The 24,902-nt window shown below is 50.1% G+C and overlaps 1 protein-coding gene across 2 annotated transcripts in view; it reads left to right on the forward strand.

Annotated features, from left to right (window-relative positions):
- RIPK2 (receptor interacting serine/threonine kinase 2) overlaps nt 1-24,902 on the forward strand; it is a 610,101-nt gene that overhangs the window by 355,634 nt on the left and 229,565 nt on the right. Inside the window, exon 8 of one of the 2 annotated variants that reach the window (XM_069621311.1) lies at nt 13,185-13,295. The exons of the other annotated variant lie outside the window; for it this stretch is intronic. Within the exon in view, the coding sequence (XP_069477412.1) occupies nt 13,185-13,295 (111 nt within the window). The remainder of the gene's footprint in view (nt 1-13,184; nt 13,296-24,902) is intronic. 2 annotated transcript variants of the gene reach the window in all.

Genomic DNA, 24,902 nt, shown 5'->3' on the forward strand with positions numbered 1-24,902 from the left:
AGAACACTTATACAGATAAAGGTTATACGTTTTGTCGGCATCTTTCTCTGTAGTTATAGCAGCATTAGTCCAGACCTGGGGTGACATCATATAACGTTACATCTTTATGGTTGATTCACAGTTTACAAAATCTGTTTAAACAGAGGTAGTTCGTTAATACCAATACTTGAATTATTTTCTACTTTCTTCAGATAGTGATGCTTCAGCTTTTTCCCCGTCACCCCGGCCTCGCGGACCAGGTCATGCGGGGTGCAATATTACATTGTGAACGATAAAATGTTACAGTGTTAGCATCTCGGGTTAGCTCATACCCGACTTTCTCATGGGAACGCGCTCGCAGCGGATCTACCAGGGCTACGGCGGCAGGGATACTTGGAAAGCTCTCCAAAGGTGGGGGCCGCGCTACAGCGCGCTGAACTCACGCCATCTTTGCTGGGCAAGAAGGCTTCTAGGCCTATCTAAACGTTAGTGTGAGTGTATGATGGATATGTGGGGGCAATGTCATCGGTGGGCAAGCCCTCCTCCACCTGGGCCCAGGTGGCATGGGGGGACGCCCGGCGAGCCATGGTCCTCACCTGGGGAGAATGATGCAGGAGAGGGGGGCCTTTAAGGCCTGTCCTCCCCTACATTTCCCCCCTTTCGTTACTAAAGTAACGAATTCTTCAGGTCGTCCAACCTTCTGCACTCTTGTTCCTCTACTATCGCGTCATCCCATGCAGGTGTTCCCTTGATGGGCATCCATGCCCTACACACCCCCCTTAAGCTCTCTCCTCTTCTAGCATATTCGTCTGGTGTGCACGTTAAATATATACAGTCACCACTTTCCTCCAAATCTACCCAGACCTCTGTGTACCATTCTAATTCCACGTTTCGGGGCTCCTTGATAGTGGTATGCCATAGCTTGTCTACTATGTCCTTGTCACCGTACATAGGCACTAACCGGTACTGGGGGGTGTTATCTATCCCTGTCTGCACATATACTTCTTGTGTTGCCCTCATTGTACCACCAGAGTTGCCCATTGTCACCATCATCATTGCGCCGTTAGGGACCACATTTGCACAACATCGGAGGCCCAACTGGCACAGGCAGAACGCCACGAGGAGGAACACCACAGCTGGTACCAGAAATTTCATGGTTATTCCAAGCCAAGAGGGAACCCAGGAGAAGATATTGTCGAACCACGTGCTGGCTTCTGCTCCACCTTCCATCTTCATCTTCTCTCCCAGATTATGTACTGCTTCGATCACGTGGGATAAGGAACCATTTTCCGCGTCTTCAGAAGGTACGAAAGTGCAGCAGGCACTTCCTATTTTTCGGCAAACACCTCCGTCAATCGCTGTCAGTAGGTCCAGAACATACCTGTTCTGCATGGTCATCAAGCGTAGAGCTCGCAGTTCTACTTTTATTATGTTAAACCCTTCTTCAGTGTCATTGGCTAACTGAATCAGTTCCCACCGTGTTATCTGGAGCCATTTTGCATTCGCCCTTGCTTGGACACTTGAAATTAGCGAGGCAAAGAATGTTTCTACAGAGCTGAACAGTCGGTACCTGTCTGGGATCTGTGCCAATAAATCAGACGAAGCTTGAGATATGTAATTTGATGCCCGTCTGTTCCGTGATAGCTCTTCTCCCTTCTCTCCGGAGGACAGGACATAGAGGTGTGATGTTGCAGTGGGAGGAACCACACCCTGGTGCATGTTCCCTGGCATCCTTTTATTTTCGTCAACGTGGCTTTCTGGAATCACCATTAGGGCCGAGTGCAGAGTGGCCATCGAGCAGCTGCCGCTCCATGCCTGGGGAAGGTGCAAGTAGGCCTGGTTCCCACATACCCAGTATGTGTCCATCAATGCGGCTGTTCCTTTTCTCATCTCTGGGATGGTGAGGGTTTTGTTGCAGTTTTTATTCGTCCCTATTGCCACTTTTCCTTCTCCCTTAAAACATAGTTCGTTCTTGATCTCACTTTGTAGCTTGAAGGGTTTTTCCATTGCTGTTACCCATGTCAGTTTGGAAATGTGCTCCTTCCATACTGGTGTGCATGTTTCTTCCATCCATCGCAGTTTGGCTGGTTGGACACCTCTCAGTGCTTCCGCTTTGCACAGTACTTCTTCATCTTTCCATTTGTTTTCAGAAAACAGTGTCCCTTGTATCGCAAAAAATGGTTCTTTGAGACATACCACTCCAGCTGCTTTTGGGTAGCACGTTTTTTCAGTCTGTATAATCTTGAAAGTGACGTCGTGTGCCTGGAAGGTGTTTTTTATACGGCATAGCGTGAGATGAAGGAGACACTGGGCATCTACAATGGGCAATTCTCTAGGCAACAACACTTTAGGTGTGCCTGATGCATGGGGAATGAGCGAGCAGACATAACAGCTCTCATTTGTCGTTTGTTTGGCTGTGGCACTCATATCAGCATACCATTTATTTGCTTGGTGGGGGTGCCGAGGATCTTCCATTTTGTCTAACCCTAACCCATAGTACTCATCATACCCCCTCCTGCTTGTCTCTCTTCTCCACCTACTATCCTTGCTTCTCCTACGTCTGCTGTTTTTGATAGAAGAAAAAATGGGCCCCCCTTCCTCCTTCCCACCCCCCTTGTCCAATTTCTGATATGTTTCCTTATGTTCTTTAATAGTTATAATATTCCCATCTTCCTCAATAAACAACAAGTCACTTTCTTCTGATGGGGTGGGGAGGGTGTTGGGGCTGTTATATAGTTCAGGTATGGACATTGTGTTATTTTCCATTTCTGTTTGTATACCTCTTGAATCTGACAGGGCGACAGTTGGTGGTTCAGTGTAATAACCCCATACAAAGTGTGATCCACCCGACACCAGAAAATCACCTTCTTTAAAATTTACACTTGTGGTTGCATTGCTCCCAGGAGCTCGGGTGATGTTACTCCCCCCTCCCCCCTCGGTCATCTCGAAAGAGATGAACGCTATAAACCAATATGTTACCAGGCAAAACATTGATAGGAAGAACACAATAACACAAATTGACAATCCACATTCATATGAATATGTAAGTCTATCTATTAACATTTCTTTAATTCTAACAAATCTATTAGTTGCAGGCTGCCCATTAGATGCCATGGTAATTCCTGTTTGAGATACAAAAGTGCATTAAGTACAGACATGTAAACATTTCCAACGTTGGAAGCTCTTTTTTTTTTTTTTTTCATAACACATGGACGTGGGTGGGGGAAGGGTTTGTTTCCACAGACACGGGTATTTATAATTAATACTTTTAGATCATTGTATATTATATAGAAAAAACTTCTTCAAAAGAAAGAGACATTTCAAAAAATGAGAGACCAAAAAAAAACATTCAATTAAAAGAGCAAAAATATATATATTTTTTTTTTTTTTTTTTTTCTTTTTTCATACGAATGCCATGTCATCAGTTGCATTCATTGTCAATCGCTGCACATACAGAAAATCACCTTCACTCATTCTGCACAATTCCACTGTCCGCGGTTGCCTGTGCCTCGTCCTGCGCCTCACCTTCCACGGCGCTATAGGCTCTGCGCACGTCTGTCAAATGCACCCAGTATTTTAGGCCCTTCACCTTTACTGCCGTGGGCGTGCAAAACACTACCTCATAAGGGCCATGGAAACGTGGCGCATTCCACCTTCGCACAAAACTTCTGACATATATAAAGTCACCGGGCATTAGCTGTAATGGTTTGTCAGGCAGTGTTACTAATTCTGTTGTATTCCCCTCCTCTCTTGTAGAGGGGGGGGGCTAGTTGCTTCGCTATTATGCGCGCTGCCCTTGTCAGTTTTTTCAAGTACTCTGTGAACTCCTCTCCCAATACCGCTGCGCTTCTGTGTGCATCAGAACGTTCACGGAGAGGCGAATGTGTTGTGTTCATTCTCCTTCCCGTGACGATCTCATGCGGGGACAAATGGTGGTCTTTACTTGGCTGATTGCGCAATTCGAACAGGGCCAGAGGTAGGCAGTACATCCAGGTCTTTTTGAGGGAAAAACATAATTTTGACAATCTGCCTTTTAACAGGCCGTTCATCTTTTCCACTACGCCATTACTTTGAGGATGATAAATCGAACATAATTTGTGCTTTATTCCCAGTAACGTAGTCACTTCTTTGAATAGTTCATTGACAAAATGTGTGCCGTTGTCTGAGCGAACAACTTCGCAAATCCCCCAGCGCGGGAATACTTCGCGCACTAGGAACTTTGCGGCGCCCTTCGCATCAGGGCGCGCACAGGGACCTGCCTCCACCCACCTCGAAAATGGACATACAACCACAATCATGTAGCGAGCCCCATTACATCTTTCTCCCATGTCTACATAATCAATGTGGAGCTCTCTGAATGGGCCATTTGGTTTTGGTATCGTACCTCTTAGTGTGCGCAATGTCATACCTGAGTTATAAATTTGACATGTTGTGCATTCCAATGCCAACCTTGTTATGTGCTCCTGGAGGCAAGGTGCAAACCAATCTTCTTGTATTTCCGCCATTATGTGTTGTTTTGCGTTATGTGCGGGAAAGTGTAGTTGTTGAAACGCTGTTTCTAACAATGTAACTGGCATCACCGCTTTTCCTGAACTTTCTTGTCGCCACAATAAATCAGTCGGCGATTTGCTGCATCCCCTCTTAGTCCACAGCAATTTTTCTTCTGCACTAGCTCCCTCTTGCAGCTCTATTATTTCCTGTGTGGGCATCATGTTGTATCCTGTGGGGACCTCTTGGCTTGTTGTGTGGTGCAATATGTACTCTCCTACTTCACCTTTCTGCAAATATGAAGCGTCTTTGGCAGCGGCGTCTGCTGCCGCGTTCCCCAAAGATATAAAATCTGTATTTGTGGTGTGGGCTTGGCATTTTACGATGGCTACTGCCGTGGGGTCTTGCAGGGCCTCAATCAGTTCTTTCAATAATTCTGCATGCTGAACCGGTGTTCCATCTGCTCGTCGAAACCCTCTCCGCCCCCACCGTGCCAGCCCGCCGTGTACTGTTGTTGTCATGTATGCTGAGTCTGTATATATTGTCACTGCGCACCCCTTGGCGGCATGCAATGCTTCTATTAGCGCTATTAGTTCTGCTGCTTGGGCTGAATAGTGTGATGGGAGGCGGTGTTGCACTAGTGTCTCGTATTCATCTTCCTCTAATCGTACAACTGCCATACCCACATGTTTCTCTCCTGTCTCCATGTCTATTGATGCTGACACGTCCACGAAATACACCTCTCCCTCGTTCAGGGCATTCTCAAAAACCACCTGGTCCTGACCTTCGTCACCTGTGTGCGTTGCGCAGTTGTGGTTTTGCATGTCTTCTATAGTGCACGCCTCTGTGATGAATGTGGCTGGGTTCACTGTTTTACATCTCACTATATGGATGTTTGCGCTCGACAATATTATTTCATATGCTGTGGCGCGTTGTGTTGTCAATGTGCTCTTTGATCGCTCTAATATTGCAAAGAGTGAGTGTTCCACAAAAAGTGTCACAGAACAGCCCATTACTATCGTGGCACTTTTCTCAATAGCGAACGCAGCTGCAGCTAGGGATTGCTCGCACGCGAAATGGCCTTGCATTACTGCGTCTAGGGTGCCACTATAGTAAGCCAGTGGCTTGTGCCCTAACGATGTTTTTTGTGTCAGCACTGCTGTCATCAGTGTTCCTTTGCAGTGTGAAAATAAGAAGAATTCGCGCCCATAATCTGGATTCGCCAGTACTGGAGCGCTTGATATCAGCTCTTTCAGAGAGTTAAATGATGTGTTCATTTCTTCTGTCCATTCTATGTGTTTGTTTACCTGCTGGGCCTCTTTTAGTGCCTGTAATAAGGGCCTTGTGTATGCTGCATAATCCAATATCCATGCACGGCAGTAGTTGCACATACCCAGAAATTTCTGCATCTCTTTTACTGTTTTGGGCTCCCCAACTGCTCTAATCGCCTGTGCCCTGTCTGGTATGATCCGCTTACCATCCTTTGATATCAGCTGTCCCAAGTATAGGACCTCTGTCAGACAGTATTGTAACTTCCCCTTGTCCACCTTGTACCCTTTATTGGCCAATAATGTCAGGAGTGTTATTGAGTCCTTTCTACACTCCTCCTCAGTTTGTGCACAAACCAATAAATCATCAACGTACTGAATCACCGTGCTTTCTACAGGCAAATTCCCCAGATCTTCATGTAGTATCCTGTTGAATATGCTTGGGCTCTCGCAATATCCTTGCGGTAGTCTGCAATGTTCGAACCTCCTCCCCCCTAGTGTAAACGCTGTTAAGTACCTGCTCTCTTCTGCTAAGGGAATCGAGAAAAATGCATTTTTCAAGTCAATAACCGTGAAGTGGGACGCTGTTTTTGGAATATTGCATAGTATTGTCGCCGGGTTCGGCACTAGAGGGAACTCCTTCTGAATCACATCATTGAGTGGGCGTAAATCTTGTATCATCCTCCAGGAACCTCCCTTCGCCTTTTTAATCGGGTAAATGCATGTGTTACATGGGGAGTTTGAGGGCACTATTATTCCTTGCGCTAGCAGTGCATCTATTGTCTCTCTGATCCCTTCTTCTGCTTCGCGTGACAATGGATATTGTTTTACCCGGGGTAGAATTGCTCCCTGTTTCAGTTTTATTACCACAGGCTGAACCCCATGTAATAACCCCACATCATGGGGGCCATTTGTCCATATGTTAGTGGGTACTAACCTCATGTCATCATCAAAAAATGTATGTGGTGCTCCTACTACTGCCATTAATTCAACTTTAGTTTTTCTCGCTGTAATTACAATGTCGCACGGCATTGCTAGTTCCATCACTATTTCGCCATCTGTCTCAGTGTCAGAAAATAGCTCCTCGTCCGATAGCTCCCGCAGTGGGATATTTGCATTTGTACACAGTACTGTCCGCCACTCACATCCTTCCATGTCAACTCCAATCACACATATTCTGTTTGCTGACACGTGTACTGCGTGTAAATCCAATGATAGCACTGACCCGGGAGCAGTGTCGGGGCTCACTATGGGGCGGAAAAGGAATTCGGCTGGGATCCTCCAATCCGTCCTTTTTAGTTCTGGTACTATGAGAGCCAATGTTCTCATGCCCTCAACAAACATCTCCTCGTTTCTTGGTAACCCTCTGATCTCTTGCATGATTGTGTGGCCGTGTATTACTGCTAGTACGCGGAGGGGACATATGCCTGGTGTTGAACATACGATACCGCTTTCTGTGAATGATATTGTCATATTTAGTTTGCTTAAGAGATCCCTCCCCAGCAAATTAATGGGAGAGCGTTCATAGTACAGTAAGGGTGCTTTCACTGTTTTACCCCCCACTGTCACATCCAATGCTTCTGTGTAAGGAACTTCAATTACAGCCCCAGAGAACCCCTGCGTCTCTAACGTTCTATTAGATAACGGGAACCGGCCCTCTCTAATACATGATTTCTCCGCTCCCGAATCCACCATGAATATGAATTGCTTGTCTCCTATCTGCGCTCCTATCAATGGTTCCTCTGATGCATTGTGGGTCGTAGATAGTACTGGACACGCAAGTGTTCTCTGTGGGCTGTCCTATGCGGGGTGTCTCATTGCCCCCCCTTGATCAAAAATGTTCCCCGAAACTACCGACACCCCGCTATAAGGTGCGGGGGCAGGCGCTCCATTAGCTACTGTGGCGAAAGTGTTACCTGGCGTGTATTGCATATTGTCATTATTCTGTGGGTGGTTTTGTGTTCTGTACTGATGTCCGTGTAGTTGTGCGTTACTTCTTTGCCCTGCATTTTCTGGTTGCTGGTATTGTCCCATGGGGAGGCCGTATGGGCTTCCCGGGTGGGGGTGACCGTACTGCTCTGTCTCCTGGAACCCGTTGTTTTGTCCGCTCCTGCACTCCCTTGAGTAATGCCCCCATCTCCCACAATTCCAGCAGCTCCCCTGTGGACCTCTGGGACCCTGCCACCCATTTCCTCCCATTCCTCCATACCCTTGTCCTCCTCTTCGGCCCCTGTACCCACCTCTTCCCCCTCTTGGGGCCCACTCTTGCCTCGCCAGACCTCCGTTCTGCTCTTGCTCGTTCCACTGTCGCTGGCCTTGTCCGGCCCAATTAGCTGCTATTCTCCCTTGTATTGCTATCTGCCCCTCCTCTCCTTCGTCTCCCTCCCTCATGAGTGGGAGTCCGGCTACCGCTGCTGCAACCTTCACTAACTTTGACTGTACCAACTTCGCTTCGTCTGCCAACCTTTTCTGTGCTACTTCCCTCTCTCTTTCTTTGATTCTTTTGCAATGGTGCACTATTATGCTTTGGATCTCCGGCCACCCCTTCGCCTCAACCCCTGCTATTTTGTCGAGTGCCTTCTGCACCTCTTTTGGGAGCCCTCTCTTGATGATAAAGTAAAACAGAGACGTTGACTGATGCCAGGGCGTGCCCGTTTCCGCTCTCCACATCTCCTGCACCCGGAGAATGTAATCCATAGCATCCTCCCCGTCATTCATTGTACATTGCATTACTGACTGTAAATCAGGGGTATCTGGGAACGTCTCCCGCAGTGCGTCCCACACCCTTGCTCGCACTGTATTAAAAGAAGCCCCGTCATGGCGATCACAATTCAACGCCACGCCTGGGAAACCAGCCTTAGCCCATACTCTGTCCGCTTGATCTCCTACTGCGGATACTAGTAGGCTTTTCACATCACCTACTGCCAACGGTATGCCGGCGGTATGTTTCTCAAATGCATATATCCACTTGCTCGCCCCTCCTGACAACGGGGGCAATAATTTCATTAAATTAGCCTTGTCCATCTGGGCCCACGGTATATAGTTTGGTCTCCCCCCCCTCTGTGTATCAACGGAAGTTGTAACTTCCCTTTTGCAGTTGCACCCTCCCCTACCTTAGTCGCTGCTGACTCCAATAACGCCATCTTCCCCACTCTATTTCTTAATCGTCCCATCCATTCATCATCTATAGTCCCTAGCGAACATGCACCGTCCATCTCCTCGCTTTCCCCTCCTACTGCCATACTCAACCTATCACTCTCATCCAACCCTCCTCTGACATCACATAACAAGTCCTCTCTCTCGTGATACATCACCAATGCTCCCTTCTACTGCTCCTACCTCTATTATTCGTGTCGGCTCTTCTTCAATTCTGAACAGTATTTCCCCCTTTTTCCATCCTTCCTCAATTTGTCTACTTTCGCTTGACGCTCTAGACGTGTGTCCTGATTGTGTAGGGGCGCACGCTGTGCGCTCACATATGTCTTTTATTCTTGAGAGTTCATCCCTTGCCACAGAAAGCCTCGACTCTAAGTCACTCGTTAGCTTTTCTATATTCACCCTCTGTGTGCTTCCCTGGGCGCGCTCTCTAGTGCTTTCGTATGGCGGGGGGGGCTGTTGGTCTCTGTGGTGTAACAGTTGTGGGGGGAGGCACATAAGTAGGGTCGCTATATCCTGCTGCGGGGACTGGTTTGTTCAATATTGGGTACAAGCTAATCACCTCCGTAGGTTGTTCTGTATTTAACTGGTCCTTTTCCCCCCTTGGAATCATGAGTGGGTTGTCTGTTGTGGGCGGCAGATCGACATTTGGTGCCGGATCTTTGGGTGGGGGTACTTCCTCAAACAATCTCCAGAGGTCTAATATCTCCTTCCTGTTTTGCCATTGTTTTCCCTTATACTTGAGGCTAATGCATGCTCGTACCATATCAAGAACGCTTTTGTCAAAAGATCCTCCCTCTGGCCAAATCTGGGGCAATCCCTCCCCTTTCAATTCTGTTACCCATTGATCGTGATATTTATTTATTCGTTCAGCGTACCCCGGTAAGCTCTTACAAATATGCGACAAGGGAGTTTCTGCCCCCATATTCTAAATCACTAGCAACGACCGTGTCCACCTCCTTTACTTTTAGTTAGGTGTAGATATATTTATCTATATCTTTATGGCACAGACAAGAGCGGACGTCTCAATGATATCACCCAAAGTTATTCACTGCACAAATCCTTTCTTACTCACCACAACTCATCCCTTCTCATTTCCATACACTCGCATGTGATTTCACTTACAACCAATCAACTACTAGTTATGGCCAACACTCTCTAGCACCCCCTCGCGGTCAACCGTTCGTCTCCACTACTCGCACGGTGCGCGCACCCCTCACAATACTTTCTCACTCACACCTCTTCTTTTTTCCTCCCTTTCCTCCCTGGCCAGCTGTCCCTGTTTTTCTGCTAAGCTTACTGTGTTCACGTCTGTACGTGCCACTACTTAATCCCACTCCTAAAAAAGTGCTCCCTATTTTATAGTTCTTCTACAAGTATGTCTACCTTATACCCTTTTCACGTTCACCCCTTGCCCCGTGGACTGGAAAAAAGAAATAGAAAGAGTAGCAATCACTAACAGTATCCTAAGTGTCTCCCTTTGCCAGACACCAATAACTTATTTTTTACTTCTTCATATATTCCCAGTACTAGTCTAGATAGTACTATGCGGCGCCGCCTTCCACCCCCTTTCGGAGCTAGGTTTCCGTCACTTCTACCTCTTCACTTACTTCTTACTCCTAATGGCCATATGCAAAGAAAAGATAAAGAAAGTTTTAAGACCTGTCTTTAGTAGACTCCCGTAATTCTCTCCCCTACCTGCCCACGTTCTCCTATTCACCAGTTCCCCTCCCTTCCCCTTTATGATCGCTCGCACTCGGTACTCACGTGCCCGTCTTGAACCGATAGTCTCCGAAACTGGGTCCGTCCAGGCGGTGTTGCCTTTCTGCTCAACAGTCAGCCCCGGCTCCGGCGAGCGGTACTCAAAGGGGATTTTGCAACCGGGATCCCGTACCCCATCTAGTTTGAGTGCGCACTTCTAAGCGTACAGGTCGCCGTTGGCGGGTAGCTTCCCGGAGCCGGCTCACCGTGCGTTTCCCTTTCTGACCGGAGATTCTCGTGCCAAAAGGGGGTCGTTAAAAGGAGTTCAGGAAAAATAAATTTGGAAATATCACGCTATCGGGGTCACCACTGAGTGGAAGCGCCCCCAAGTTAGCACGATCCTCCCCGCAATGGGAGACAATAATGGACACTCCCGTAATGGGAATAAGGCCAAGACAGAGTGCGGGTGAGCGTAAGTGGGAGTTTATCCAAAGAATATGGCATGCAAAGAACTCTGCAACCTCCGAGAGCGCTCTGCCTGACAATCGCAAAGGCAGGCGTATTTCTAATACAAAAAACGTCATCAGAACCTACACACTATAGGGGGCACAAGTTAATTGGGATTGGGTGGCGTCGACTAACTATAGGTGTTGCTGCAGCATGGTTGGTCCGGGTGAGATGTCGTCACTGGTCAGCCTCGTGGGTTGGGTTGGGCCTGGCAGGCCGGCTCGAGGTCATCCGGGCGGTGTTGGTACGCTGGGGCAGCCTGTGACAAAGATGAATGCCTTCCCTGACTTAGGTGCCCTAGATCATGCACATTGCAGTTACTTAAAACCCCATATCTAACTTCTACAGTAAATCTTTCAATCAATACAACACAGGAGGAATGCACCTTGTGAGGGGTCTGGTGGTCATCTGTTGGATTTACCGGTGTTCTGACGTCTGGTATTTCAGGTCGAGGGGCTAGGCTCTGGGGGGCTTGTGCCGGGTGGTACATGTTTTATTACTACGTTAGAAGCTACTATGAAGGGGGCTCTGTGTCTTGTCCCATTGTCGGGGGTCTCCTTGGGGTGGTCTGGGGGATTGTGGGATTTACGAGAGGGTGCTGGTAGATCAGTGGATTCAAACGTAAGTTTATTATCGTGCTGTAAATAACGCAGGTGGCGGCCGGTGGCCTTGGATGCTGTGTTGGGGCCTCTGACTCTCTGGAGTAGTTCCAGCTTGGCCGGGGGAGGTGGGGGAGCACGGCACAGGCCTTAGCTTTTTTCTACTTGGCAGGCTTCGTAGGGCGGGAGGGAGAATGGCCTTGCATATATTCACAAAAGGTATTTTCCTCGTGTGTTGCCTAATTCTGAATACAAAACTTTTATATCATTTGTCTTCTTTAAACTACCATACCATACATATATACTTCGAGTTCATTAATCATTTCGTTAATATAGTCAGTCTGAGTACCTTTTCGTTACCTAACATTATATTCACTACAGTACATGAGGTAGTTCTAGGTTATGGCCTACAGAGATTGATACTCGCCGCTTGGGGTGATTAAGAAAACATATACGAGTTCAGGTTTCTTCATAAAATTGAGAGAACACTTATACAGATAAAGGTTATACGTTTTGTCGGCATCTTTCTCTGTAGTTATAGCAGCATTAGTCCAGACCTGGGGTGACATCATATAACGTTACATCTTTATGGTTGATTCACAGTTTACAAAATCTGTTTAAACAGAGGTAGTTCGTTAATACCAATACTTGAATTATTTTCTACTTTCTTCAGATAGTGATGCTTCAGCTTTTTCCCCGTCACCCCGGCCTCGCGGACCAGGTCATGCGGGGTGCAATATTACATTGTGAACGATAAAATGTTACAGTGTTAGCATCTCGGGTTAGCTCATACCCGACTTTCTCATGGGAACGCGCTCGCAGCGGATCTACCAGGGCTACGGCGGCAGGGATACTTGGAAAGCTCTCCAAAGGTGGGGGCCGCGCTACAGCGCGCTGAACTCACGCCATCTTTGCTGGGCAAGAAGGCTTCTAGGCCTATCTAAACGTTAGTGTGAGTGTATGATGGATATGTGGGGGCAATGTCATCGGTGGGCAAGCCCTCCTCCACCTGGGCCCAGGTGGCATGGGGGGACGCCCGGCGAGCCATGGTCCTCACCTGGGGAGAATGATGCAGGAGAGGGGGGCCTTTAAGGCCTGTCCTCCCCTACACCTGCCCAGCATCCTAGTAGAGTCAAATCTTCATCCAAACCTCCATACAAATCCGTGCCTGCAAGAAAGACAAAACACGTTTAAACCTTGGGAAATAAAGACATTGAGCACCTATACCAAGCATCCATTGGCATAGAGACTTACCTGCTTAATCCAGATATTCCTGACACAGCAAGAGCCACTCTGGACCAGTGAAGTAACTGTGTCCGGGGAAAGACTGAGTTTACTGCGCCCCTGCTGAAAGTCAAGCAGGACAGAGAGCCAACCTCACAAAACTCAAAGGTGAGCCCGAAGAGGAGTTGGGCATCAGGAGGTTGAAGGAGGTGGGACCAATCCAGCCCCACTCAATAGCTAACATCTTGTTTCAACATTGCAGACAAACGCCTCCTGGGGTGATAACAGGGGAGAGGACATCATCATACCACCAGAGCTACGCCAGTGCAGACATCCTTCCCACGGCTACGTGCTATGCCCCTGTGGAGACCAGGTGAGCGTGACAACTGATATGCCATGGGACTAAGTGGTTTAGAGATAACTAGCATGCATACAGGTTGTGTTTGCTTGTCATCACAACATGCCCCAACCATCAGCCCATCGGAATGTAAGCAAGCAATACTGGTCAGAAAATGAAACCTTTAGTCGTTCGTCTATAAACTCGGATTTAGTAAAACTTGCATGATATTTGGGATTTGCATTCTCTCGGCGTAATGCAGAGTGTCCGCTGAGAACAACTGTTTTCAAAGAATGAAAATAAATGTTCCAAAGTCAAGTTTTAAAATAGTGAACCTTATTGTTTTTTCAGTTATTCCACAACTTCTGTCATTCAATCCCTAGCGAATCCTCCCTTTCTTCCAAGGTCGAACAACAATTGAACCTTCTAAGTAGCGTGTATGGTAAGTTTAGTTTTTGTGAAGGAAAGCCACAAATCAAAAACATACTGTACAAGATGCGTCAGTGTGAACTACAGACAAGCTACATCAAACGACGTGACCTTCACTCCATGGGCGCGATTAGCCCGCCGGCGGACCAACGTGGCATTTGAAATATGTTCGAAAAACAAACAGTTTGCTGGCATCCACCAATGCCTGAATACTTTTTAGCCATAATTAGTTTTGGAAAACTGTTTTGGAATACAGTTACAATTAGGGTAGGTAAAACAGATAACAATGAAACCATTTTCAAATAGGCCCATTGACATCTTTCTCCAGCATGGGGTCTGGCATGGATTCACATGCTCATGAATATTCCCCGTCGTCAGGCTGGGAATCCTCGGTAAAGAAAAAACCAGTATCAGTTTCGTTTCTGATCTGTCTTTCGTAGTAATAACCAATCACTGGTCTCTTCGTCATACTGACCACAGCCAATGACTGCCCTCTACCTAAGCACCGCCTCTGGCAGCCATCTTCAGATTTTTACCGCACGTTCATGTGTTGGGATCCTCGTGCTATTGCTCTCGAGCGTTAGTGCTATTTTTTCACGTTTTTTCTCAAAAACTTCGTTTTTTCGGTCAAAAGAGCCTCAAGCTCCACCGACTCTCCATCCGATCAACGGGGACCCGTGTCGGATTCGTCTGCGCCCCTCAAGGGTGAAGATTTCGTCGAGCTACGCTTTTGGAGGACTCCAGAAGTTTCTCAGGCCCGGACATGGCCCAGGAGAAGGGATGCTCGACGCCCGGAAAGCTGTTCAGGGTCTGCCCTGGATGCCAGCTGCAGAACGTCTTTAAGGAGGACGAACACTCCTTTTGTCTCTACTGCTTACATGAGGACAAGACGCACGTGGAGAAGGACTGTGCGTTTTGCGGCAACATGTCGGAGCGGACCATGAAGGACCGCCATCAACGTCTCGCCAACTGGCTGGAAGGGAAGAGCCCGTCAGGCGAGAAGAAGAGGAAGAAATCCGAGCGGTCTTCTAAGACCTTTGAGGACGCCCCGGCGACGGGGGTCCAACACAAGGCAAAGCACCGCGAGTCCGCTAGCACCGGGAGCGCCGAACGGTCGGGCTCTACGGGCGCCAGGCAGGGCGCACCCTCCCCGGCACCATCAACCACGAGCCAACGCTCTGGGTCGGGTAAGAGGAAAGCCGAGCACCCGGCGAAGCTCCTGGAGAGGCCCCGGTCGAGCTTGAAGGCCCCATCGGAGGGGGAGCGAGGCAGTGTCCCCCCCCCTCAAGGATAAGGCGGTGAGCGCACCTAAGGTGGTGAAGGCCTTAATCCATCCGGCCAAGCCCTCTATCGAAACTGTCGCGGCGGCCCTGGCTCAGCCTGTGGGGGCTACGCCAGTGGTGGCGACCTCGGGGCTCAGAGTCTCCCTGCCACCTCGGAGGGAGTCCTCTTTTGTGCCCATCGATAGGACCCCCGTGAAATCCCCCGTGGGGAAGAAAAAGGGGGGGCAGGGCGTCGTCGTAGATTCGGCCTCAACCTCGGAGGAGGAGCTGGTCGAAGTCTTAAGCCACGGCCTCGGCGTGGAAGAAGACCGGCCCGTCGGGATGGATCCCGACGCAGGTGACGACGACATCATCGAGGGTACCGACGGGGCCCCTGATCGCCCGTCGGATTCCCCTCTGCCAGCGCCGCGAGACAACTCGGTGGCCATTTTGTTGGCTATACAGTCCTTATGCTCAGAGTTAAGGACGAGACTACCGTTGCCGACGGAACCTCTCCCGTCGGGGGACCCAGAACCGGGACCTTCTGGTGTTTCCCCTACCAAGAAAAGAAGGATCCACCCTCCGCCTCCTTTTCAGCCGTCGCGCCCCTTCCAGCCCTCCTCCCCGTCCACCCGAGGGGATGATACGGGGACTGACACGGCAGCGACGGATACGGACGACGAGGTATACGACGAGGATGTACCGTCGTCGCCTCCCACCAGGGCTTCTCCGCCCGACGAGATTGGATCGTTCCACTCCATGATCACCAGGGCATCCGAGCTTTTCCAACTCTGCCCTGAGGAGAAGAAGAAGGAAGGTTTCCTTTATCAGCGGCGCGAGGCCAAGAGGAAGACGGTCCTCTCAGTGCCTCTATTGGACGACATTTGGGATGAGGGCCTCACCCTCCTCAAGAACCCTTCCACGACGCCAGCTAGAAGAGACCGGTACGAGAAGAAGTACCGGGTCCCGGACACGGCCCCCCTGTGCCTCCGGGCGCAGCCTACCCCGGACTCCGTCGTCTCCGCGGCGGCCAGGAAAAAAGCGGGGGGGGGGTGCGGCCTCCACATCGACTTCCCCACCGGACGGCGAGGGAAAGAAATTGGACGCTATGGGACGCAGAGTCATCTCGTCTGCGGCGACGACGATTAAAGCTGCCAACGCCTTGGCTATCGTGGCCCGCTACGACAGGGAGCTCTGGTACAAACTGGCTCCCCTACTGGACTTCTTGCCGGACGACAAGAGGGCAGAGGCCCTGGAGATCCTGCAGGAAGGTGAGGTGGCTTCGGACCACGCCATTACCGTTGCGACGGACATCGCCGACACTGGGTTCCGCCAGTTGGGCAACGGCGTTTGCCTTAGGCGGCGTGGATGGCTCAAGGCTACGGACTTCCGTCAAGACGTTCAGACCAGAGTCCTGGACATGCCCTTCGATGGGAACAACCTGTTTGGGAAAACAGTGGTCGATTCCCTTCAGGCCATTAAAGCGGACACCGAGACGGCCCGGGCCCTTGGAGTTCTGCAACAACGACGGACGCCCTTTCGGAGCAGCGGAGGCAAGGGCGCCTCCAAAAGTTCAGGCGGCGGTTTCTCCACCTACCGTCAAGCGGCCCGCTCGTCGGCTCAGGAGGCCTACAGAGGACGAGGCAAGTCTGGCGGACCCCGCCGTCGTCGCCAAGGAGGTCAAGGCGGCAAAGCCTCGTCGAAGCAGGATTGAACCGACCGTGGGGTCGGGCCCCCACCGAAGCACCCCGGTGGGAGGCCGGCTGGCGAGCTTTGTCAGCGTGTGGGAGTCCATCTCCACCGACCGTTGGGTGCTGGACGCCTTGGCCCGGGGCCACGCGCTCGAGTTTCAAAGAAGGTGTCCGCGCGTCCCCCCCGTGGCCAGGAAAGAACTTCACGTCCCTCAACTTCTCCTGGAGGTAAAGGCGATGCTGAGGAAGGGCGCCATCGAACTCGTCCCAAAGAGACTTCGGGGCTCCGGAGTTTACTCGAGATACTTCCTCGTGAAGAAGAAGACGGGGGGATGGCGCCCCATCCTGGACCTGCGACGTCTGAACAAGTTCATCAAGGCGCAAAAGTTCCGGATGGTCACCCTCCAGCACGTCCTGGGTCAGCTGGAGGAAGGAGACTTCATGTCGTCGTTGGATTTGGAGGATGCCTACTTCCATATTCCCATCCTAAAGGGGCACCGAAAATTCCTCAGGTTTGTGGTCCAAGGGCGTCACTACCAGTTCAAAGCCCTCCCCTTCGGACTACGGTCGGCCACCAGGGTATTCACCAAGTGCCTTGCACCGGTGGCGGCGCAGCTGCGCCGCGAGGGGATCCACGTCTACCCCTACCTGGACGACTGGCTCATCCGAGCCAAGACGAGGGAGCTCGCCCTGGATCACACGGCAAGGACCGTCCGACTTCTCACGGACCTGGGATTCTCCGTGAACTACGCCAAGTCTCACCTGGTACCCGCGCAAAACGCACTGTTTCTGGGAGCGAAGCTCGACACAGTGTCTCTTCTGGCCTCCCCGTCGGAGGAAAGGACCAGGTCCATCCTGGGCAAGGTACAGCGGATGTTGGTTTCCGACGCGGCCAAGGTGAGGTCCATCAAGTCCCTCCTCGGAATGATGTCTTCCTGCATCTACCTCATTCCCATGTGCAGGCTCCGGATGCGCCCGTTGCAGGAGTTCCTGGACGCGCGCTGGATCCAAACGACGGGCAGCTTCGAGGAGAGGATCACACTCGACGAGAGTTTCCGCCGAGCGGTCCGGTGGTGGGGCAACCGCACGCATCTGACGGCGGGCATGGACTTCCAGACCCCAGACCACCAGGAGACAGTGACCACTGATGCCTCCCTGGAAGGGTGGGGAGCGCACACCGAAAATCTGCACGCGAGAGGCCTTTGGCTCCCGACGGAGAAGTCCCTCCATATCAACGTCCTGGAGCTCCGTGCAGTGTTCTGGGCCCTCAGGTCCTTCCTTCCGTCCCTCAAGGGCAAGGTGGTGAGGATCTTCACCGACAACACCACCACCATGTTTTACATCAGGAAACAGGGCGGAACCAGGTCCCCAGCGCTGTCCAAGGAGGCGCAGGACCTGTGGCATTGGGCCGTCGCCCAAAGGATGTTTCTGGTGCCGTTTCATCTGGCAGGGATAAAAAACACCATCGCCGACTCACTCAGCAGGGAGCTGCGCTCGTGCCACGAGTGGGAACTACGGCAGGATCTAGTGGATCGCCTCTTCCGACGGTGGGGCACACCCCAGATCGACCTGTTCGCGACGGCGACGAACTCCAAGTGCCGGAGGTTCGCCAGCAGGTTTCCCCAGGCGAAGAGCATGGGCGATGCCTTCTCGTTCCCCTGGGAGGGCCTGTTCCTCTACGCGTTCCCTCCTTTGCCACTGCTAATCCGGCTCGTCAACCAGCTCAAGAGGTCACGGTGCAGGATGAGCCTCGTCGCACCTGCGTGGCCGAGGCAGATATGGTTCCCGGACCTTCTGGACTTGTCAGCGTCCCCGCCAATCAAGCTGCCGGTGGACGCGGATCTTCTCTCCAGGGAAGGAGGCGCCATCCTCCACCACGACCCGAAATCGCTGAACTTGCAGGCCTGGCTCCTGCAGCGCTAGAGTTTGGAGGATACGACATACCGGCCGACTGCAGAGAGGTTCTTGCAAAGGCCAGGGCGTCCTCGACTCTTAAATGCTACGGACACAAATGGAAGAGGTTCTCTGTCTGGTGCCACGCACAGAAGATTAACCCTCTACGGATTACGGCTCCCCAGGTACTGCCGTACCTGCTGACGCTGGCCAAAGCTGGACTGGCACACGCGTCCATCAAGATTCATCTTGCTGCGATCTCCCGATACACCAGAACCACGGGCCGGACGTCCTTGTGGTCTCATCGTCTGGTGAAAGAGTTCATGAAGGGACTGTTCAGATCGTTCCCGCCGGTGAAGGCTCCGGCCCCGGCGTGGGAGCTCAACGTGGTGCTGACCAAGCTCATGGGACCTCCGTTCGAGCCTCTGCACTCGGCCCCGTTGAAGTTTCTGTCGTGGAAAACAGCGTTTCTTGTGGCCATCACCTCCGCACGACGGGTGGGAGAGATCCAGGCCCTTTCCTGCAAGGCCCCGTACTTGACTTTTCACGACACGAGGGTAGTGCTCAGGACGCACCCCTCATTCATGCCCAAGGTACCGTCGGACTTCCATCTCAACGAACCCTTGGTGTTGCCTGTGTTCTTCCCGTCGCCTTCGTCGCCGGCTGAGAGGACTTTGCACTCGCTGGATGTGGCTAGAGCGCTGAAGTTCTACGTGGACCGCACAAAGTGTTTTCGGAAGACGTCACAACTCTTTGTGAACTTTGGACCTGTCAATCAGGGGAAGGCTCTCTCGAAGGATTCCATTTCCAGATGGCTCTCCGGCTGTATCATGTACTGTCATCGGTTGGCAAACCGACCGCTGCCTGGCCGTCCGAGAGCCCATTCCACCAGAGCGATCGCAGCTACCACGGCGTTCCTTTCTGGTGTGCCCCTGCTGGACATATGCAGGGCTGCTACGTGGAGGTCGACGCACACCTTCACGAAATTCTACTGCGTCGATCGGGACTCCAGGGAGGAGTCCAGGGTCGGCCAAGCAGTGCTGCGCAACCTGTTCGCCTGAGGTGAGCCTGGTGAGGAGGTAAGATGCTTAATGTTGAGTTTGATGTAATGCTTAATGTTGAGCCTTTGCCACCTCCCGTGGTTGTGCATGTGTGTACTGCTATGTATTCTTTATTCATGAGCATGTGAATCCATGCCAGACCCCATGCTGGAGAAGGAACAAGTTACTTACCTGTAACTGTTGTTCTCCAGCATGGGTCTGGCATGGATTCACATGCGAACCCTCCCGCCTACCCCTCTGCGGCTCTTCACTTGGTCATACTGCCACTTCACGTGCTTCCAAATCTGAAGATGGCTGCCAGAGGCGGTGCTTAGGTAGAGGGCAGTCATTGGCTGTGGTCAGTATGACGCAGAGACCAGTGATTGGTTATTACTACGAAAGACAGATCAGAAACGAAACTGATACTGGTTTTTTCTTTACCGAGGATTCCCAGCCTGACGACGGGGAATATTCATGAGCATGTGAATCCATGCCAGACCCATGCTGGAGAACAACAGTTACAGGTAAGTAACTTGTTCCTTCTACTAGGCCCGAAAATCCATCTCTCTTTGTACAAATGCATCTCTCCCATCCCCAGCACCTAGCTCAGCCATCCCAACCCATATCCTCGCCACGTCTGCGTGTGCCCTGTTCTCGGCGAGGAATGTGCTCTGCGGATAACGCGAGACACTGACAGGTCATAAATCCAAGTGCCAATTCATGTCCACTGAACTTCCTGTGCACTAACAACCTACACCCCGCCAGGCCTGAGTCCACCAGCTCAAATCCCACCGTTCATTTCAATGCTGATATCCATCTGACCCTCCCCTGCCCTTATCAGTCAAGGACCCACAAGAGTGGGGCGAAAGCAGGAGGGGGTAAAACACAGAGTTGGACTATGGCCACCTATGTCGCGCTTTGCAGACACCAAGCAACTACAGACATGCATGTTATCGTTCGAGATATAAATGAATGAATCATAAAGCAGATTAAATATACATAGTTAAATACTTCTTAATACTTTTAATAGCTTTGAAATTCATGTTTAATAGCATTGCATTGTTCATGTACGAACACTACTGTAAATCATTTATGCCGGGAAGTCAACTGTTCAACGAGATCTGCTTTAGGTGGACAGGGCACGTTTGCAATGTTTTGTGGCAATTTAAGTGTCCTAAGAACAAAATCAGGATCGATTCCATGAGTATGCATGTCCAACACAGTCAAAGTGAGATCTTTCACAAAATCGAATTCCATTTCCTGGTATATTGGCTTGGCCACCCATTTTTTGCTTCATTTTGCAAAGGCCATTGTGTAACGAAGCATCCCAAAATTTCCTGCAGTTCTCGATATTTCTCTCCCTATGTTCTCGTTATGCACTAATACCAATTGTAATGTCCCAGCTTGCATACCGTCTATGCCAGAATGCAACCTTTTGGGTCTGTACTTAGGCACATATTTTGGAACACCTCCATTCTGTGGGTCCCTTTACGTCTCTTGAAAGAGTTTTATCAAACACAATCTTCTCAAGAGCTTTGTTTGGAGGTAAAAATGGAACCAACCACTTCTTGCGCTGCTGCTCCTCCGATAAAGGTCCATATGCACATTGGTTAAAATGTTGGTTGTCTGTCCATGATTGAACAGTGGTGCATTAATGAGCGCCATTTTTCAAGTAGAATTTCCACAGACCCATCGCAAGTTTTGGAGCTTCACCAAAGATGGTTGCTGAAAGACTGAGACCACTGTTAAATATTTTTCGAACTCTTTTTCTTACCAGCAGCTGTGATTTTTTTTGTTACTCACTGATTTGGCAATGTGCCACACATCAAATTGATGATGAATGTTTGGAAACTGCTCTCGCATGGCCTTGGCTATTGAAACATGTCTGTCAGTGGCTATGAGGTCTATTTGCATTGCCCTCGATTGAAGATGTTCCAGGGATTTTATGAAACCATGTTTCTCCATGGCCAGAGAGGATTTACATTGGGACACCTGCACGATCTCCAAACTCATAATTCCTTTTTTCGTGTCTTGAAAGTGGTATGTGCAGTACTTTGCTGAAAATCCGGGGTTGTCACACTGTCCATCGCCAACCAGCCTGAACCTGTCGCCTGAGAATGTGCTTTCAATTGACATTTGTTGAATTTTCCAGGCTTGACTAATAGCAGGGAATAAGAATTCTCTTTGATATTTGTAGTACTGCGTTTTAGCAAGGAACTGAACTCCCACAATTTGACAAACTTGACAGCTTACTAAACGTAGAGCCACTGAAAAGTAAAGCTGCTGAACATAGATTTCCAACTGGCATTTTGCCCAGCATCGGTTCAGCGGACCATAAAAATGTATTGACGCCTTTCACTGGAACATCTGCATATCCTGATCCAAGAGGTGGAAGCACTGCTGGGAAAGGACGCCATGGAAGCCGTCCCAATTCTTCAGGTAAACGAGGGTATCTATTCAGTGTACTTCCTTGTACCCAAAAAGGATCTCACCATGCGTCCTGTTCTAGACCTGCGCCCAGCGAACAAGTTCATAAAGCCCCAGAAGTTTTGCATGGTAACACTGCAAGAGGTGATCCTATTGCTAAAACAGGGGGACTTCATGACAACATTGGATATGAAAGATGCATACTTTCATATTTCAATGCTGCCAGCGCACAGAAAATTCCTAAGGTTCGTGATTCCGGACAAACACTACCAGTTCAAGGCCCTCGCCCTCGGCATAGCCTTGGCGCCAAGGGTGTTTACCAAGGTCCTGGCAGTGGCAGCGGCACACCTGCGCAGACTTTCAGTTCCAGTTTACCCTTACCTCGACGATTGGCTCATCACAGGGGACTCGTTCAACGTTTGTTTTTCGAACACCTAAAAAACAGTAGACCTACTGTTCAGCCTGGGATTTTCTATCAACGAAAAGAAATCCAGCTTAGTCCCCAGCCAAGTAAAACAGTTACTGGGGGCTCTAATTTGTACAGAAGACGGTCTAGTCTTCCCTTCCAGCGAGAGGGTTCAGAACATGCTCTCTCAGGTTCCTCAGTATGTAGCCAGTCGAGAGGTGACGGTACGCAAAGCTATTCGTTTGCTAGGGATGATGGTGTCATGCATATACTTGGTTCCCCACGCGCGGCTGCGCATGCGTCCCATGCAAGAGTGGCTCAACAGCCAGTGGTGTCAGGCCAGCGGACAATGGGAGGATCTGTTAGTTGTCTCGCCAGCCCTCGTTCTCTCTCTGCAGTGGTGGTCGAGGGAGAACCTCTTGAAGGGGAAAACCTTCACCACCCCTGCAGTGGAAGCCACTCTCACGACAGACGCATCTCTCACGGGGTGGGGGGCTCACCTGCTTCAACAGACAGCACACGGAGTGTGGTCCCCTCAGGTAGCGTCCAACCATATAAACCTACTGGAGCTACTAGCAGTGTTCAAAGCATTGAAAACCTTTCAGGAGCAACTGCAAGGGAAGACAGTGCTGGTCCTAACCGACAGCACAACAGCAATGTATTACCTGAACAGACAGGGGGGCACTCACTCGCCAGGGCTATCCAAGCTGTCCCAAAACCTTTGGATATGGGCTCTCAAACACAAGATGTTCCTGATATCCCAACATGTTCCAGGGGAACTCAATCTTCTGGCAGACATACTCAGCAGAGATTTTCCTCTGCCAGGAGAGTACGAATGGCCACTGCACGAAGACATTGTAGCCAACATCTTCGCAGAATGGGGGTTTCCAGAGAACAACCTGTTCGCTACTCAGGAGAACGCCCAATGCCAAGATTACGCCTCGAGGTACCCCCAGAACTGATCCAAGTGGAACGGTCTCTGGATAACTTGGTCGGGGAAATTTGTCTACGCTTTCCCCCCCCCCCCCGACTCCCCTTCTGAACAAGATGGTACACAAGATGCACCAGGAACCAGTCACCATGATTCTGGTGGCTCCCATGTGGGGCCTCCAACCTTCGTTCGCGCACCTGATGGAAATGTCCCTCTCCCCACCAGTCAAGCTGCCCTGCCCGTACAACATGTTGTCTCAGGACAGGGGGGAGACTCTGCACCCATGCCCACAAACTCTGAACTTAGCAGCCTGGCTCCTGAGGTCATAGAGTCTGGACATCTGCAACTCCCTCAAAGATGCATGGACATACTGAGGGAGGCAAGAAAGCCTAACACATGTTATTGCTATGCTATCAAATGGAAACGTTTTGTCATCTGGTGCAGTTCCAAAGGCGTCAATCCCACCGATTGCTCGCCTTCACACATTGTGTTATATCTAACTCATCTGTTGGACTCTGGGTTAGTCTTCAATTCCTTAAAGGTTCACCTAGCGGCGTTGTCAGCCTACACCACGTCACAGCAGAAAGTGTTGTGGTGGAAAATACCTGTGATTAAAGCCTTTATGGAAGGGGTTAAAAGAATGTATCCCCCATCACTCACCCAGCCCCTGGGTGGGATCTAAATGTGGTTTTAACTAGGCTCATGGGACCCCCTTTTGAGCCTATGCATAAAGCTAGTCTGAAAGACCTGACTTACAAGACAGCCTTTCTAGTAGCTATCACTTCTATCAGAAGAGTTAGCGAACCACAGGCCCTCTCGGTTTTGGACCCCTTTGTAGTTCTGCGCACACATCCCAGATTTGCGCCGAAATTTATTTGGAAGTTCCATGTGAACCAGTCAATTGAACTATCCACGTTCTTCCAGAGACCTACTAACATGGCCGAAAGAAGCCTTCACACACTAGATGTGCGCAGTGCAGTCATGTTCTACATGGATAGAACTAAACCACTGAGGAAAACTAAACAATTCTTTGTTTCAGTGGCAGCTGGTAGAGAAGGGGACCCTGTCTCTAAATCAGCAATATCAAGGTGGATTGTCAAATGCATCACACTATGTTACACTCTTGCAAAGAGAGAACCGCCTTCAAGCCAAGAGCACATTCTACTCGAGGCACTGGGGCATCCATAGCATTCATTGCAAATGTTCCTCTAGAGTCCATTTGCAAAGCGGCAACCTGGAGTTCTGTACACACCTTTACAAAACACTATTGCCTAGACACTCATTCTAGGTCCGATTCTCAGATGGGACAAGCAGTACTAAGACATCTTTTTTCTACTGTTCCTTCTCACAACCCACCTCCAACTCCGGGTACTGCTCGCTAGTCTATGCACAGCATGTGATTCTAAGCTGATTAACAAGCATCAGAAGACATGCATTACTTACCGTAAAAGCATTTCTGATGATTGTATCTGCTTAGATTCACATGCGCCCTCCCTGCCTCCCCGCTCGGAGTGGAAGGAACATAGACTTCTTACTACTTTCTCTCTTCATGTACTCACTCACT

Source organism: Ambystoma mexicanum, chromosome 5q (assembly GCF_040938575.1).
Source record: "Ambystoma mexicanum isolate Mex_15411 chromosome 5q, UKY_AmexF1_1, whole genome shotgun sequence".
Classification (NCBI taxonomy): domain Eukaryota; kingdom Metazoa; phylum Chordata; class Amphibia; order Caudata; family Ambystomatidae; genus Ambystoma; species Ambystoma mexicanum.